Genomic DNA, 15238 nt, shown 5'->3' with positions numbered 1-15238 from the left:
AGTTGGAGGAACTGCAAGTGGAAATAAAGATCTGACTGGATGCCAGGTTTAGGATTAGGTTGATTAGTCAGTTCCTGTCTTCCAGCCTGAAAGGAAAAGAGAAGTTAAGGGCTTTTTGGTTTTGTTTTAATCCTCTACTGTACGATGTTGAGCCACAAAGCTAAGCATGAGACAAGACAAATGCCTGCTACCTCCTGAGTGAAACCACATCCCAGTGGTAGTCTGACCTATCTACTTACAGTTAACCATTCCTGTAGACACCTTCCCTCTCCCCCAGCGATCACAATCTTATACAGACAAGAGTTGGGATTCAGGTCAGGTGAAGAGACTTGGTTTGGTGATTGGTGAGACATTTCTGGTGCAATGGGAAGATGCTGGAGGATCTTGTGAATAATTGACTTGATACTTAGAGGCAGCGTGATTCCATGGATAGTGCACTGTGAACTGGGAGTCAGGAGACAATGGGTTAGATTCACTGCCCTTTTTCTGGACCCTTTGAGCTGCAATCTGGCCACAACTGCAAGTTGAGAATTCCCCTAAACGCAGGAAATTGTAAGACGCTGCTGGACTGGAACCTGGGAGTTCTGAGCCACCGACTCATCCGCATCGCCACTGGTTGCTTAGGTTGGGTTTCCCCTTGAGGACCCCATGAAACTGGGTTCTGCAGGAAGTCCTGCCCAGCAGGATCTGAATGGTGGCCCCTCCCAGCTCACTGGTTGGCTGTTGTTAGTTTTTAAACCAGGAAGCCATCATGGGGAGTTGTCTGAGCAACCAAGCAGACTGCCTGCCTGCTTCCACTCCAGACCCTGCTTGCTGTAGACCCTAAACTCCAGCTTCTGAGCCTGGGTTGTTCTCAACTTTGCTATTTGCTTGCTGTCTGTAACCTGGCATCTGACCCGACTTCCTGATATCCTGACTCTTCCATTCACCTGCCGCCTTCAACTTGGTGCCTGACCCCCAACTTCCTGATATCCTGACCTACCTCGACGCTGACCCCACTACTCATTTTCTGACCACAACTTAGCAACTGACCAGTGCCCCCGGCCTGGCCCTAACAGGAATTCACATTTGGTGTAAAGCCGGCAGAGCTGGCTCCATAAACCATCTACCACCCCCACCTCGGTGAAGGGGCAGGGGCAAGGGTGGAGTTATGTTACTGTTATCCACAGCAAGCATATCATCCTGGGAGTACCACAGCCAACTGTCCTAAATTAGAGCAACCTTTAGGCTGCTCTAATTTACACTGAGGACAGAGCTGGCTGAGGCTCAGGAAGCCATAATCTGTTTCCTGATTGAGCTCGCCTGCCCACACTGTCGAGCAGGTCTTGGTAGAGAAGAGAATCTACCCCCTCGGTTCTGTTCACAGCTCTGAGCCGCTGGGTGACCCTGTACACACCTCTTCACCTCTCTGTAACTCAGTGTTCCTGTCTGCAAAATGGAAATAAGGATACTTCCCCTCCTTTGCAAAATGTTTTGAGATCCCTGCTTGCAAAATACTCCATGCGGTAAGATCTAAATGTTGTTGCTGTTCCTTAGTGCTCGGATGCTGAGGAAGCGGGGATCAAAGCTTGCCAAGCCTAAGACTCCCTCAAGTAAGACATGGTCATTCCCCAGATGGAAGACCCCAGAGATTAAACATGGAGTGCTGGTGTTTCAGCAAGGGGCGATCTTCCCTCTGAGTCAGAATGGATGCCTAGTCCTAGGGAGCTCAGCGTGCTGCCTTTCTGCTCATTAAAGCTCTCATGGACCTTTTCACAAGAGTAGGCATGCTTGTCTCAGTATCTCAGTAAGTAGCCATATTCCAATAGAGATAATTACATTCCGCCCATGACTTTAATTGGATGCGGTATTATCCCTGAGCTGGTCATGTTCAGTGCTGCTTAGAGCCATTGTTTATGCCAGTTTCAGTCTGCAGCAGAGTGTTGACGCACCAGCCCTCTTCCTGGATCTCTTTCAACCTTCTCCAGCTCTCCGGATCCATGAGGTCAGACCTCTTGCCAGTTCCACCAGGGGAGTAAACTCGGTGCCCTGTCAGAACACTTTGGTAAGAATCCCCATGAAGGAGAACCTCACAGAAATTTCCTCCTGCTCAGCCGCTCCTGTGTGTGTGTGTGGGGGGGGGGGGCAATCTGGCCTCTAGTTGCTTGAAGCACACCACTTAGTAATAGCCGCATTATGGACGTCAAATGTTGCCTGACTACTGAGCAACCAGAGGCAAGGGCAGGTCTATAGGCAATGGTCTCTTGTCATTACAAACATGACTCACACTAGATTAATGCGCCCCCCTCCCCAAAAAGCAAGTCAGACATGTCTTGCCGTTGATGGGGAGGTTCATGTCCTGACCTTCTAAGTATATTAAAGAACAACATGGAGTGTACCAAAGGCATGCAGAGCTTGCTAGTTGGTGGGGCCTGATCCAAAACCCAAGCGAGCAAGTAGGAGCCTTTCCATTAATTCAAATGGGGTTTGGGTCACACCCCTGCTCGTTTAGTTAATTAGAAGCAAGGGTCATAATTCTGACAGAAAGTTAATAAACTGGGACTCAATCATTAATGGTTAAGAAAAATGTTATTAAAGAACAGTCTGGCCAGGAGACACAATTAACCTTGAAATTAGAAAACTATCCAGTGGATCAGTGTTTCCCAAACTTGGAATGCCGCTTGTGTAGGGAAAGCCCTGGCGGGCCGGGCCGGTTTGTTTACCTGCCCCGTCCACAGGTCCGGCCGATCGCGGCTCCCACTGGCCGCGGTTCGCTGCTCCAGGCCAATGGGAGCTGCTGGAAGCAGTGACCAGTATGTCCCTCGGCCCGCGCCGCTTCCAGCAGCTCCCATTGGCCTGGAGCTGCGATCGGCCGGACCTGCGGACGGGGCAGGTAAACAACCCGGCCTGGCCCGCCAGGGCTTTCCCTACACAAGCAGCGTCCCAAGTTTGGGAAACACTGCAGTGGATGAAAAACACCCGCAGGCCACTCTGCTCAATACCCAGTATCTGGATGGGCAAAACGGTTTGGATACGTGGCACTTGACTCTCCACAGAGATTGTGGCCTGGAATTTTCTTCCCATAAAATCAGGCTTTGCCAGCTTGCCCCTCTACGTCTCAATACGTTTGCTTTCATCCCAAAGTCCTTGGAATAACATTCCCTCCCCAGTAATCTGAAGAATCTGGAAGTCACAAAAATTAATTTGAAAAGCTGCAGTTGTTCACCATCCCCGCGGACGGAATCGTCTTTCAGTAGCTGGAGTGTTGAAGTAGCATTTGTACATACAGTAGCCTTTTCTGGAAGGAAATAGATGAAATTCCAAATACCTTTGCCTCTTAATAGTAGTTTTAAATGACTGACTTCCTGCATGAGGGTCTGTCTTGCTTTTACAACTGGGTTATTTTATGGAGGAGTTTTCTTCACTGGTGTTGTCCTGATGCATACAACCCTTCCATTAATTTCAGTGGGATATGAAAGGGAAACAGGTTTGGACCCTTAGGGTATGTGTACATTGCACGCTGAGCCTGGACTCTTACTCAGGTTTGAGCCCAAGCCCCCTCTCCATCCACACACAAATCAGACTGACTTAGGTCAGCAAACACCCAGGCCCTAGGACCCTGCTGGGGGCTAGGGATCGGAGCCTGAGTCTCTCTGGGCACATCTACACGGGGATAAAAGACCCATGGCACAGCTGTGGTTGGCCTGAGTCAACTGACTCAGGCTCACTGGGCTTGGTCTGCAGGACTAAAAATTGCTGTGTAGACGTTCAGCTCGACCCAAACTCTGTGACCCTCCCTTGTTGCAGGGTCCCAGAGCGCAAGCTCCAGCCCAAACCCAAACATCTACTCAGCAATTTTTCATCCCCAGAGTTCTTACCCCAATGAGCCTGAGGGCTGAACCAGGCCAGCCTTGGGTCTTTTATCCCTGTGTAGATATACTTTCTGAGACTCGGGTCCAGGCCCTGTCATTCTGCAGTGTGGACACAGGTCAGGCTGCAGACCCAAGTCAGAAGGTCTGCATGGTGCAGCATGGATGCGTTAGCACGGCTCTGAGACCCAGGTCCCAGGTCTACCATGCAACTTGGAGGCTCAAGCATGGGCTTGGAAACACCAGGTCCCACAGACCCAGACTTAGTGTGCGGCATAGGCATAGCCTCAGAGCTGTGGGGTATTTGTTGACTGATGGAGGCCCTGTTGATTTGTGGTTAACCCGTACAAGGTCCTGATGCTAATCCCATCAATGTCAAGGGAAGGACTTTGATGGGCTTTAGATCAGGCCCCAAATTAATAAACTGAGTCCCTGTATCCAGCCCTGGTGTATTGTGCCCAGACATGAGAGTATATACATCAGCCTGGGCACAATACTAGAGCTCAGTGAGAGATTTCACCTAGTAAACCTACAGGGCTTTAGGCTGTGGCTAAAACAGCACTTTTCTGTCCATCCAAAAGGATGCTTGTGTTCAAAAGGCATATAGGCACACCCAGGCAGGTGGAAATTTAGCCCTCACAGGACTGTCAAAGGTCTAGCCCTGCACAGCATTCGCACACATGTGCACCTCACAAAGATTTTTGAAAGGGGTTTTTGGTGTACCAGGCTATTTTATCACCTGCTCTTTCTGCACCTTTACAGCTTGACCTGCTTCCATCAAGACCAAGAGTTGCCAAGGCATCATTTGCCTTAGCTCCCTACGTTGCAGGCCTGAGAGCAGACAGGACATCCGGCTAGATGCTGAACATAAGCTTAATGTAGATGGAATGGAGGAAATGGCTGGAAGCTACTTTTCTGTTTCCCTGATGCTGCGTCTGCCAGGACCAAAATGGCCTCTGAAATAATTTAGAGCAGCCTACGGGCAACTCTAAATTGTGCTAGCTGGAATGGTCCCATAGGGGTCACGCACCTGGCTGAGGATTGGGCAGAACACAGTCCACTCCATCTCCTCCTGCCCCCGACACACCTTGACCCCTCCTTTATGATTCAGCTCTAAGAGTTGGGTTAAAGAATCCATCCAACATCTTCCTTATGGAAGCCCACATAAACTAAAAATATATATATTCTTTGACGCTTGCAAATCTTCAAACATGTTTCTGGAGCTCATAACCAACGCAGAGATTTTGTTTCCTTTTTACCCAAGAAAGGTTTAGGAAATGATTTAGGAAAACTAAAAAAATACTAGGCAAAAATTGTGTTGCTGCACTTAGAAGGAAAGGTGAGAGTTAAATGAAAGATGAGTGCTCTGAAATGGTTGGCGCGCTGAATATATTTCACTATTTACTGATTTCAGCAAGAATTTCTTGGGCCCAACTGCTAAACTGTCAGACTTCAATCAGGTGCAAGATGGGCAGCCTAGATAATAATGTACAAGTCTGGTCTCATAAACCAGGAGTCTGTTTAAAGCCAGCAGTGTTTTGATTCTTTTTCACTCTACAGCTGCCAATTTTATTAGCTTTGAAAGTGTAACACAGCAAGTCTGCAAGCTTCAAGGAGAGAAAGGAAAGCATGAGATTAGTTTATGGCTGGTTTGCAAGCCTCAGACAATCAAATAGCTATTCTGTTCTATCAAGTTCTTATATTGTGCTTGCTTCTTTGGTATCCGGGTGTCTAGATCTATCTAATCTACCGGCATCAATACTCTTTCAAAGGTTACAAAATGAGTGCTTAGACTTTAATGTAATCTTTATCATGATGTAGTTGCTTTGAGTGGAGGAAACATTAATTTCCAAAATCCCAAATGACAGAAGATTGCTTTCTAGAACAGTTTCATTACTAATGTTATTTTAAAGTTTACATATATATTTTAAATGTAAAGCACTCCTTTAAACTCCCATCTGGTACAAGGCTCCTGCATCTTGCAGTTGAAGTGGGCTGATGCTGAATCACTGTGGGTCTATCTTTTAATTATGGAATTGCTTTCATTTCCTTCCATTGTGTTTTTGATTCTTTCCAGCTTTAAAAGATTCCAGTAAGAGATCCATTAACAGCGACTGGAAAATTGAGCTTCCTGGTGAGTTTCAGATCGCAGGCACTACTGTCCGGTACGTGCGAAGGGGTCTATGGGAGAAAATGTCTGCCAAAGGACCAACTAAAATACCACTGCACTTGATGGTAACTTTATATCCTTTGTTTATGTTTCTTAAGTGATGCAACATAAAGGGTTTAGATCCAAGCTCAAAGTTCAACTTAAACTATTTGCTTCCTCCCCAGGGTTTTAAGGAAAATCTATTGCTTCTGCCCCTGATTTCTTTTGCAGGGTTACAGGGGCAACGCTTACATCTCACTTAAGGTCTATTTTGTGTCAGCTTTCAATCTCCATAGAAGCGTCACACTGTGATGTACATTACATAATGAGACATAGACACTGGTACAGACCCAGTTTTCCAAGGGCCTCTGTGTTTTGTGCACATAACCATTTGCACATGTAAAAGGACGTTGGCTCAACTTCCTAGTTGACTCACCCCAGTGTATGTTTCTCTGTTTAAATGACCTTTTGCTCACACAGGTAATAAAAGATGCACATTTTGTGTATGTACAAAACACATGACCTGTGCAAATTTGGCACTGTATATTGATTTACACACACAAATCATCTTGAATTATATATTGAATAGATTGAGAACTGTTACATTTCTTTGCTCTGGTTCAACATAGTCTTTCTATTTACACAGGATGTTATTTTATAAACACTGAAGCAATGTGAGTCAAGAGACCGCTTGGGTCAGGAGATTAGGAAGCTTTTCCCAGCACTGTCACTGGCTCAGTGTGTAACTTTGGGCAAGTCATGTAATCTCTCTCTGACTTAGTTTCTCCATCTATAAAACGGGGATAATACCCCTGCCTCCCATGGATGTTAATACGTGAATGTTTGCAAAGGGCTTTGCAATTCTGGGATAGAAGACACTATAAAAGCACAGCATAGTGTGAAGTATGCACTGCTCCTCACTTCTATTTTCTGTCCACTTTGATTTTTCTAGGCACTGTTTCTTTTCTCTGTGACTTTCGTGCCAGGATCTGCCTGCCCCAGCCCTTCTTTAGACGCTGCTAAAAATCAAACGGCTCTCTGCTTTTCCTCACCTAAATTTGTAGGGCCCCTTTTTAATCTGCTTTGCGCTGCTCTAGTTTTCATTTTCATTGTCCTGTTTGAAAAGCTCAGAGCTACCATGAACTTTTCACAAAAAAGGTATAAGAATATTAACCCTTCCCTCTTCACATGCAGCTCTCAAAATGCTTTACAAAGGAAGGGAAGTGTCGTTATTCCCATTTTAGGGAAGAGGTGTGGAGTGACTTGCATGGGTCACACAGCAGGCCAGTGGCAAAGCTGAACTGAGATTATTCCTCAGTATTCAAAAGGGCACATTTGGGGATTCCTGCAATTCCCTAATGTATTCATGAAACTCATGGTTAGTGCATGTAAAGCTAAACCTGTACAAAAGACTTGGGCCTATATTTTCTATTAGCGCTTTTTTAAAAGTCAAATTTCCATGGTGACTTCTTCAACATTAAGAATGTCAGCTTCACAGTTTGGCTTAGATCCAGACTTTCCACCCTGAAACCAAACCTCTTACAAAGTAGCCTGTATATTACTGAAGAACTGTCTGTCCTCAGGGCACCATATAAAATATGAATTTGCGTGAGCTCAGGTTTGTAAAAATGTTGTGTAAGATTCCTGTGCCTTTTGTGGCTAGATCTGACTATTCCAAGGTTTTCCTTGGTTGAGGCTCACAGCAGTAGATTCTGGTGCTGTCAATTTTGAAAACTTGAGCATTGCTGTGTATCTTTTTTTTTTTAATGGAAACAAAAAAACCAGCCACCTCCCCGCAAATATCCAATAAAATAACAACAAAAAGGATTGTATTACTAGGAAGCTTCTCCATACGCTCTATTCATTATACAGTAGAACCTCAGAGTTACAAACCCCTTGGGAATGGAGGTTGTTCGCAACTCTGAAACGTTGGTAACTCTGAACAAAACATTATGGTTGTGCTTTCAAAAGTTTACAACTGAACAGTGACTTAATACAGCTTTGAAACTTTACTATGCAGAAGAAAAATACTGCTTTTAACCATCTTAATTTAAATGAAACAAGCACAGAAACAGTTTCCTTACCTTATCAAATCTTTTTTTTTAAAAACTCCCCCTTTTTTTTTTTAGTAGTTTACATTTATACACAGTACTGCACTGTATTTGCTTTTGTTGTTGTTGTTGGCTCTGCTGCTGCCTGATTGTCTACTACTTCTTCGAGTGCTTGCTCATGTCCATTCCAAGTAGATGTGTGCGCGCCGTGTGCACGGTCATTGGAAGGTTTTTCCCCTAGAGGTATTCGTCGGGTCAGCTGTGGAGCTCCCAGGAGTCATGTCTTCATGGCGGTGTATATAGGTCCCTGCCGAGCTGCCGCCTCTTCAGTTCCTTCTTACCACCAGTGACGGTCCTTGGAGCAGCTCTCTTCTCTTGCTACAGCAAGCCATCACCTCGGTCAGTGTTTCCCAAACTTGGGACACCATTTGTGTAGGGAAAGCCCCTGGTGGGCTGGGCCGGTTTGTGTACCTGCCGTGTCCGCAGATCCAGCGGATCGCGGCTCCCACTGGCCGCGGTTCGCCGCGCCAGGCCAATGGGAGCTGCTGGAAGCGGCGCGGGCCGAGGGACGTACTGGCCGCCGCTTCCAGCAGCTCCCATTGGCCTGGAGCGGCGAACCGCGGCCAGTGGGAGCAGCAATCGGCCGGACCTGCCGATGCGGCAGGTAAACAAACTGGCCCGGCCCGCCAGGAGCTTTCCCTACACAAGCGGCTTCCCAAGTTTGGGAAACACTGCCCTAGTGGACTTTCTTTTGTTGTATATGTAAATAGTTAAAAACATAGTATTAGTTAGTTTTCAGTAGTTCATAGTTAGTTAAGATAAGTTTTAGTTGGGGACTCTCCCCCCACCATGTTTTCCCTCCTGGGGACCGGGGCATGCCTTGGTCTCAGGGGTTCAAACCGTGTGGGTCCTGCCTGAAGCCTATGCCAAAGGGAGACCCACACGACTTCTGCTTGAAGTGTTTCAGGGAAGCCCTTCAGACTGAGAAGTGCAATATCTGCAGAGGCTTCCACCCAAGGACTAAGAAGGAGAGGGACTTTAAGCCCAGTCCTTTGGTGCGGAGTGCGCCGGTCTCAGTAAGAGAGGCTGCGGCGCCAAGAAAGGACTTGGGCTCCAGGGACCGTCAGCACCATTCCCGACCTCCTCTGGTGTGAGTGCCCAGCACCACTCCCTTTCACCAGTGCCGCACAAGAAGGAGGACGACAGAGGTCACTCTCCCACTAGAGCAGTGGTGCGAGGAGGTGCATCCCACGCCAGAACACCCTACTCCGGCTCCGACTCAGCCAGCACCGTCAATTCCGGCCTCACAGGGAGGTCCATTGAGTTCAGTTCTCGTGGAATTCCCGGTGCGGGAGTGTCAGGTGGAGGAGTTAGACCTTCCCTCCATGCCGGACACCTTTGATGCAGCTAAGGACCTTATAGTGATGATGGCACAGGCACCAGCGCCGGCACCACAAAGAGGCACCGTGCCTTCTAAGGGCAAGCCAGTGATGATGCAGCACCGCGCACCCTCCCCTTGGCACCGCTCCCCGGCACCATCTCGCTCCACACCGCCTTGGTCGCCGAGGTCAGAGTCCTCATCGGACGCGGAGGCAGAGTCGTACGCCTCTCGGCGAAGCCGGCACCGTTCTTGGCACCGCTTCAGACAGGAGGGGAAGAGCAGATATTGCCTATGATGCCGTGGCCACCCAGTGTCAGGCGTCGGCTCAGTGGCCCTTCTGGACCCGGTGGGCCTATCACCAAGCCCAAGAGTCGGGGTCCAGATCCTTGTCAGTGGTATTGGAGGCACAGGCCCCTCCATCATCATCACCTCCGCGAGGCCAAGAGATGGGCACACAGGCCAGCACCGAGACCGCAGCGGGACACAGCACCAGGGCCGGCACCAAGACTGGCACAGGCCTGGAAGCCGGCACCGCTCCCAGCACCACGCAAGACGTGTCGGCACAGGGGGATCTCCACAGGCTGGAGAGTCAGGAAGACCCCGTGCTCCCACAGGCATCTTCCTCATCCTCCCCAATGAGACAGTGGTGGGCACATCCACCACGCTGATGCCATGGACAACAGCCCACCAGGAGTTGCTCAGAAGGGTGGCTCAGAATTTGGGCATGCAGGCAGAGGTGTCGGAGGAGACCGACCCTACCGTCAACACTCTGGTGCCTGAAGGTCCCTCGAGGGTAGCTTTGCCCCTCATTAAGACCATCCATAACATTACTAAAGTGTTGTGGCAAATGCCCACCTCTCTTCCCCCCCACAGCCAAAGGGGTGGAGAGGAAGTATTTTGTGCCTTCAAAAGGGTATGAGTACCTTTTCACTCACCCTCAGCCGGGAACTCTGTGGTGGCGGCTGCCAACTGAAAGGAAAGGACAACCGGGACTGACTCCTAAGTCCAAGGAGGCAAAGAAGCTGGATCTCTTCGGTAGGAAGGTTTATTCTCCCATGGGGGCTCCAGCTTCACGTTGCCAACCTTCAAGCAGTCCTTAGCCGCTACAGTTTTAACCCTTGCAACACGTTGTCCACATTCAAGGAGCTACCGCCGGCGGACTCCCACTCAGAGTTTGCTGCTGTCCTCGAGGAAGGCAAGGTTGTTGCGAGGACCTCCTTACAGGCCTCCCTAGATTCGGTGGACTCGGCAACCTGCACTATGTCAACAGCCATAGTCACCAGCTCCTTCTCTTGGCTTCAGGTGTCGGGACTCCCGCACAGAATCCAGCAGACAATTCAAGACTTGCCTTTTGACTGCTTAGGGCTTTTCTAAGAGCAAACAGACTCTAAGCTCCGCAGCCTTAAAGACTCACGGGCAACACTGAAGTCCCTGAGGCTTCATACACCAGCCCCCCAGAGGAAACATTTTAAGCCGCAGCCTACCCCTCGCATCTACCCTGCTCCCCCTAGACAGGATTGTGTATCGCTATTCACAGACAATACAAAAGTGATGTTCTATATAAACAGATAGGGTGGTGCTTGCTCCTCTCCCCTGTGCCAGGAAGCCCTCAAGCTGTGGGACTTCGGCATTGCCTACTCGATACATCTGGAGGCATCGTATCTCCCAGGTTCCCAGAACAAACTGGCCGATCATCTCAGCAGGTCATTTCACAATCACAAGTGGTCCCTCCGCCCGGATGTTGTGACCAACACTTTCCAAAGGTGGGGATTTCCTCAGATAGACCTGTTCGCAACACGGCGCAACAGGAAGTGTCAGCAGTTCTGTTCCTTCCTGAATCACAGCCCTGGTTCACTCGCAGATGCCTTTCTCCTCCCTTGGAGCACCTGCTGTATGCATTCCTGCCCTTCCCGCTCATTCACAAGGTCTTGCTGAAGGTCCAAAGAGAGAGAGCATCAATGATGTTGATAGCACCAGTATGGCCACGTCAACACTGGTTCACCATGCTTCTAGACCTGTCGGTCGACACACCTATAACACTGCCCCTGGTCCCGGACTTGATCACACAGGACCACAGCCACCTCCAACATCCCAATCTAGAGTCTCTCCACCTCACAGCATGGAAACTCTGTAGCTAAACCCCTTGGAGCTCGCATGCTCAGACTCTGTTAGGGAGGTTCTCCTTGGCAGCAGGAAACCATCCATTTGAGCCATTTATCTGGCTAAGTGGAAGAGATTCTCGACTTGGTCACTGCAAAAGGACACTCTGTCGTTACAGTCATCGATTCCTTTCATCCTGGACTATTTACTGCACCTAAAACAGGAAGGCCTGGCAGTGTCATCAAGAAAGGTGCACCTGGCCGCCATCTCGGCTTGCCATCCCGGTTCTGCTATTTGCTAACCCCATGGTTTGCCGCTTCCTCAAAAGACTAGATAGACTGTACCCTCAAGTAAGACAGCCGAGCCCCCCATGAGATTTTAACCTGGTTCTCTCAAAGCTGATGGGCCCTCCTTTTGAGCCCTCTCTCCTGCTCTCTCCTCTATCTTTCCTGGAAAGTGGCATTTCTAGTGGCTATAACTTCGGCCAGGAGGGTGTCTGAGCTTAAGGCCTTGACACCCGAGCCCCCTTATACTGTTTTTTATAAGGACGAGGTACAGTTGCGGCCACACCTGGCTTTCCTCCCAAAGCTAGTTTTGCAATTCCACGCGACTCAGGACACTTTTCTTCGAGTGCTCTTCCCTAAGCCGCATGCTAGTAACCGGGAACGAATGCTCCACTCCCTGGATATCAGACAAGCGTTAGCTTTTTACATTGAGTGGACAAAGCTGTTTAGAAAATCAACACAACTCTCAGTCGCTCAGCAATTGTGATGAAAAGGGCTTCCAGTGTCATCCCAAAGGATCTCTTTATGGATCACGGCCTGTATCAGGACGTGCTACGACTGAGCAAAGATACCTGCCTCAGCATTAACAGCACACTCCACAAGAGCGCAAGCTTCCTCGGCACCATTCCTGCTGCAGGTGCCCAGGCAAGACATCTGCAGGACAGCAACATGGCCATCAATCCACACCTTTATGTCGCACTATGCCATTACTCGGCAGGCTAGAGATGACTGCAGTCTGCGACTCGGTGAACTCCGACTCCTCCTAGGAACTGTTTGGGAGTCACCTACTTGGAATCGACATGAGCAAGCACTCAAAGAAGAAAAAGTGGCTACTTACCTTTTCGTAACCATTGTTCTTCGAGATGTGTTGCTCATATCCACCCGCCTCCCCTCTGTCGGAACATCTGGCAAGAAGGAACTGAAGAGGCGGTGGGTCGGCGGGGACCTCTATACACAGCCATGAAGGCACGACTCCAGTGGCCCCGATGGGTACCGCTAGGGGAAAAACCTTTCAACTGTGCACGTGGCACGCACACACCTACTTGGAATGGATAATGAGCAACACATCTCAAAGAACAACAGTGACGAAAGGTAGGTAACTGTTTTGTCTGGTTCCAAATGAGGTGTGTGGTTGACCGGTCAGTTCATAACTCTGGTGTCCGTAACTCTGAGGTTCTACTGTAATACAAACTGACTTTTCAGTCAGATATTAATAGGGGTGATTTTTTTCCTTTCTCTCCCGCTTCCCCAGATATGCTTTAAAGATGGGCGAGAGACCAGTATCGGACCATTAGAACAAATATGCAGCCCAAAGTCATTGGGAGAGTAATAAACAAAGCTCACTTAAAACATCACATAATTTATTTGAAACTCTTTTCTCAATTCAAATATTAATCTTTTCCCTGAAATAGGATAGTGGTTTTAATTCTTTCAACAACAAGAATGAAAAGGATGGTTACCAGTTACCTCTAAATAGAAAACTGTTGTCTAAACAACGGTGGAACATACATGACTGACAGAGAGCCAGAAGCCTCACTGAATCCATTGTGACTTGCATTTGAAATCAATTACACACACACACATGCACACATGCATATTATATGTGGCTATGAAATTGGTTTCATATGGACCCTTCGAGTCACTCATTTTGTTTCCATACTGAGATAATAAGGATCTCATTTAAGGAGCTGTTTTTTAATACTTGGGGCATTTCTCCAAATGTGTTACTGTAAGTATATTTCTTGGATAAATGAATGTTTGTGTAGCTAGGCCTATGCTAGACCTCCTCTTGGCAACAGAGGACAACCAAACACTCCCGGAGCACAGAGATGCTTTAAACATGACTGTTTCCGTAGTGCAATAGGATGGGCTGCTCATACCTCGCGTGCTTAAATAAAGTCAGAGCAGGACTTGAGTTCTCTGCTGACTATTGCCTAATGTTTTGGATTCTGCAGAAAGCTTTGTAAACATGATGATCATGTGGTCCATAGCGGGCTTAACTTTGGCTTCAAGCTAAGAATAAAACATGCCTTATAGTGACAGACTTGAGTGCAATCTATTTACTTTACAAAGCGAAGGTTACGGGGTGACTTGATTACAGTCTATAAGGAGGAAGAAATATTTAATAATGGACTCTTCAGTCTAGCAGAGAAAGGTCTAATGTGACCTATGGCTAGAAATTGAAACTAGACAAATTCAGACTAGAAATAAGGTGTCATTTTTTAACAGTAAGAATAACTAATCATTGGAACAATTTACCAAGGGTCATGGCAGAGTCTCCGTCACCATTTTTAAAGGAACATTGGCTATTTTTCTAAAAGCTCTGCTCTAGGAATTATTGTGGGAAGTTCTATGGCCTGTGCTGTACATGAGGCCAGTCTAGATTATCACAATGGTCCCTTCTGGCCTGAGAATCTATGAAAAACAAAGTTTCCTCTGTAGCCAAAGCAAAAACTTCTCTTTGTTTCCCACTCCTCATGGAAGATACTTTTCTGTCCAGACTTGTTTACTGTGGAGATCAACTAAAAGGTGCAGCGTGCCTACTGCCCTTACAGTGCTCATCTATAGGGAGTCAATTGCTGCAACTCAAATGAAACCAGGCAAAATTTTTCAGACAGTTTATTCACTGAAGTGCAGTTTTGAGTTGACTGAAACTATTAGCGAATTTGGGTCCAATTTAGCAAATAGTTTTGGCTGGAAAAAAATTTGACAAAAGTCAAAACATTTTGCTTCAGTTTTATTAAAATGAAACTTTTCATTTTGAAATATAGTTGGATTTATTTTGGAAAAAAAACCTAAAAAAAAAAGAGATTAAAAAATGGAAAAAACAAACAAAAACAATTGTTTCAGGTCAACCTTCAATGAAATTTTGGGGAGATTTTTTGTTTCAGCTACTGAACCAAAATATCAATTATTCAGACAGCTCTAAACTCAAGTCCAGGCTTCGAGCACATGTACAATCATTTTATGCCCCATCCCAGGTCATGGGTGCTTATAAACCTTATTTGATTGGAGTTTTTAAGCGGGTTGAAAATGTGTTTCCAGAACAATGAAGAGTCAGAAAGGAGCGTACCTGTGGGTACCTGCAGGGCCGGCTCCAGGCACCAGCTTGGCAAGCAGGTGCTTGGGGCAGCCACTCCGGAGGGGGGGCGGCACATCCAGCTATTCAGCGGCAATTCGGCAGACGGTCCCTCACTCCCGCTCGGAGCGAAGGACCTCCCGCCGAATTTCCACCGCAGATCACGATCGCGGCTTTTTTTTTTTTTTTGGCTGCTTGGGGCGGCCAAAACCCTGGAGCCGGCCCTGGGTGCCTGGAGGGTTCCTGTTCAAATTATTGTTTTAATGCTACTGGGGTTATGTTGTAATAGTAATTATGTCTGTTTTTAAAAATCACAGAGGCCACATCCACAGCTGGTGTAAATTGG

At 47.6% G+C, this 15238-nt stretch overlaps 1 protein-coding gene across 1 annotated transcript in view; it reads left to right on the top strand.

Moving 5' to 3' along the window:
- Positions 1-15238, top strand: part of ADAMTS17 (ADAM metallopeptidase with thrombospondin type 1 motif 17) — a 271681-nt gene that overhangs the window by 194142 nt on the left and 62301 nt on the right. The window contains exon 18 of the mRNA XM_065412384.1: positions 5926-6083. Within this exon, the coding sequence (XP_065268456.1) occupies positions 5926-6083 (158 nt within the window). The remainder of the gene's footprint in view (positions 1-5925; positions 6084-15238) is intronic.

The sequence above is a fragment of the Emys orbicularis genome, chromosome 10 (assembly GCF_028017835.1).
Source record: "Emys orbicularis isolate rEmyOrb1 chromosome 10, rEmyOrb1.hap1, whole genome shotgun sequence".
In the NCBI taxonomy this organism is placed as follows: Eukaryota; Metazoa; Chordata; order Testudines; family Emydidae; genus Emys; species Emys orbicularis.
The sequence above is the reverse complement of the archived record's forward strand: the minus strand, read 5'-3'. Positions and strand labels throughout refer to the sequence as shown.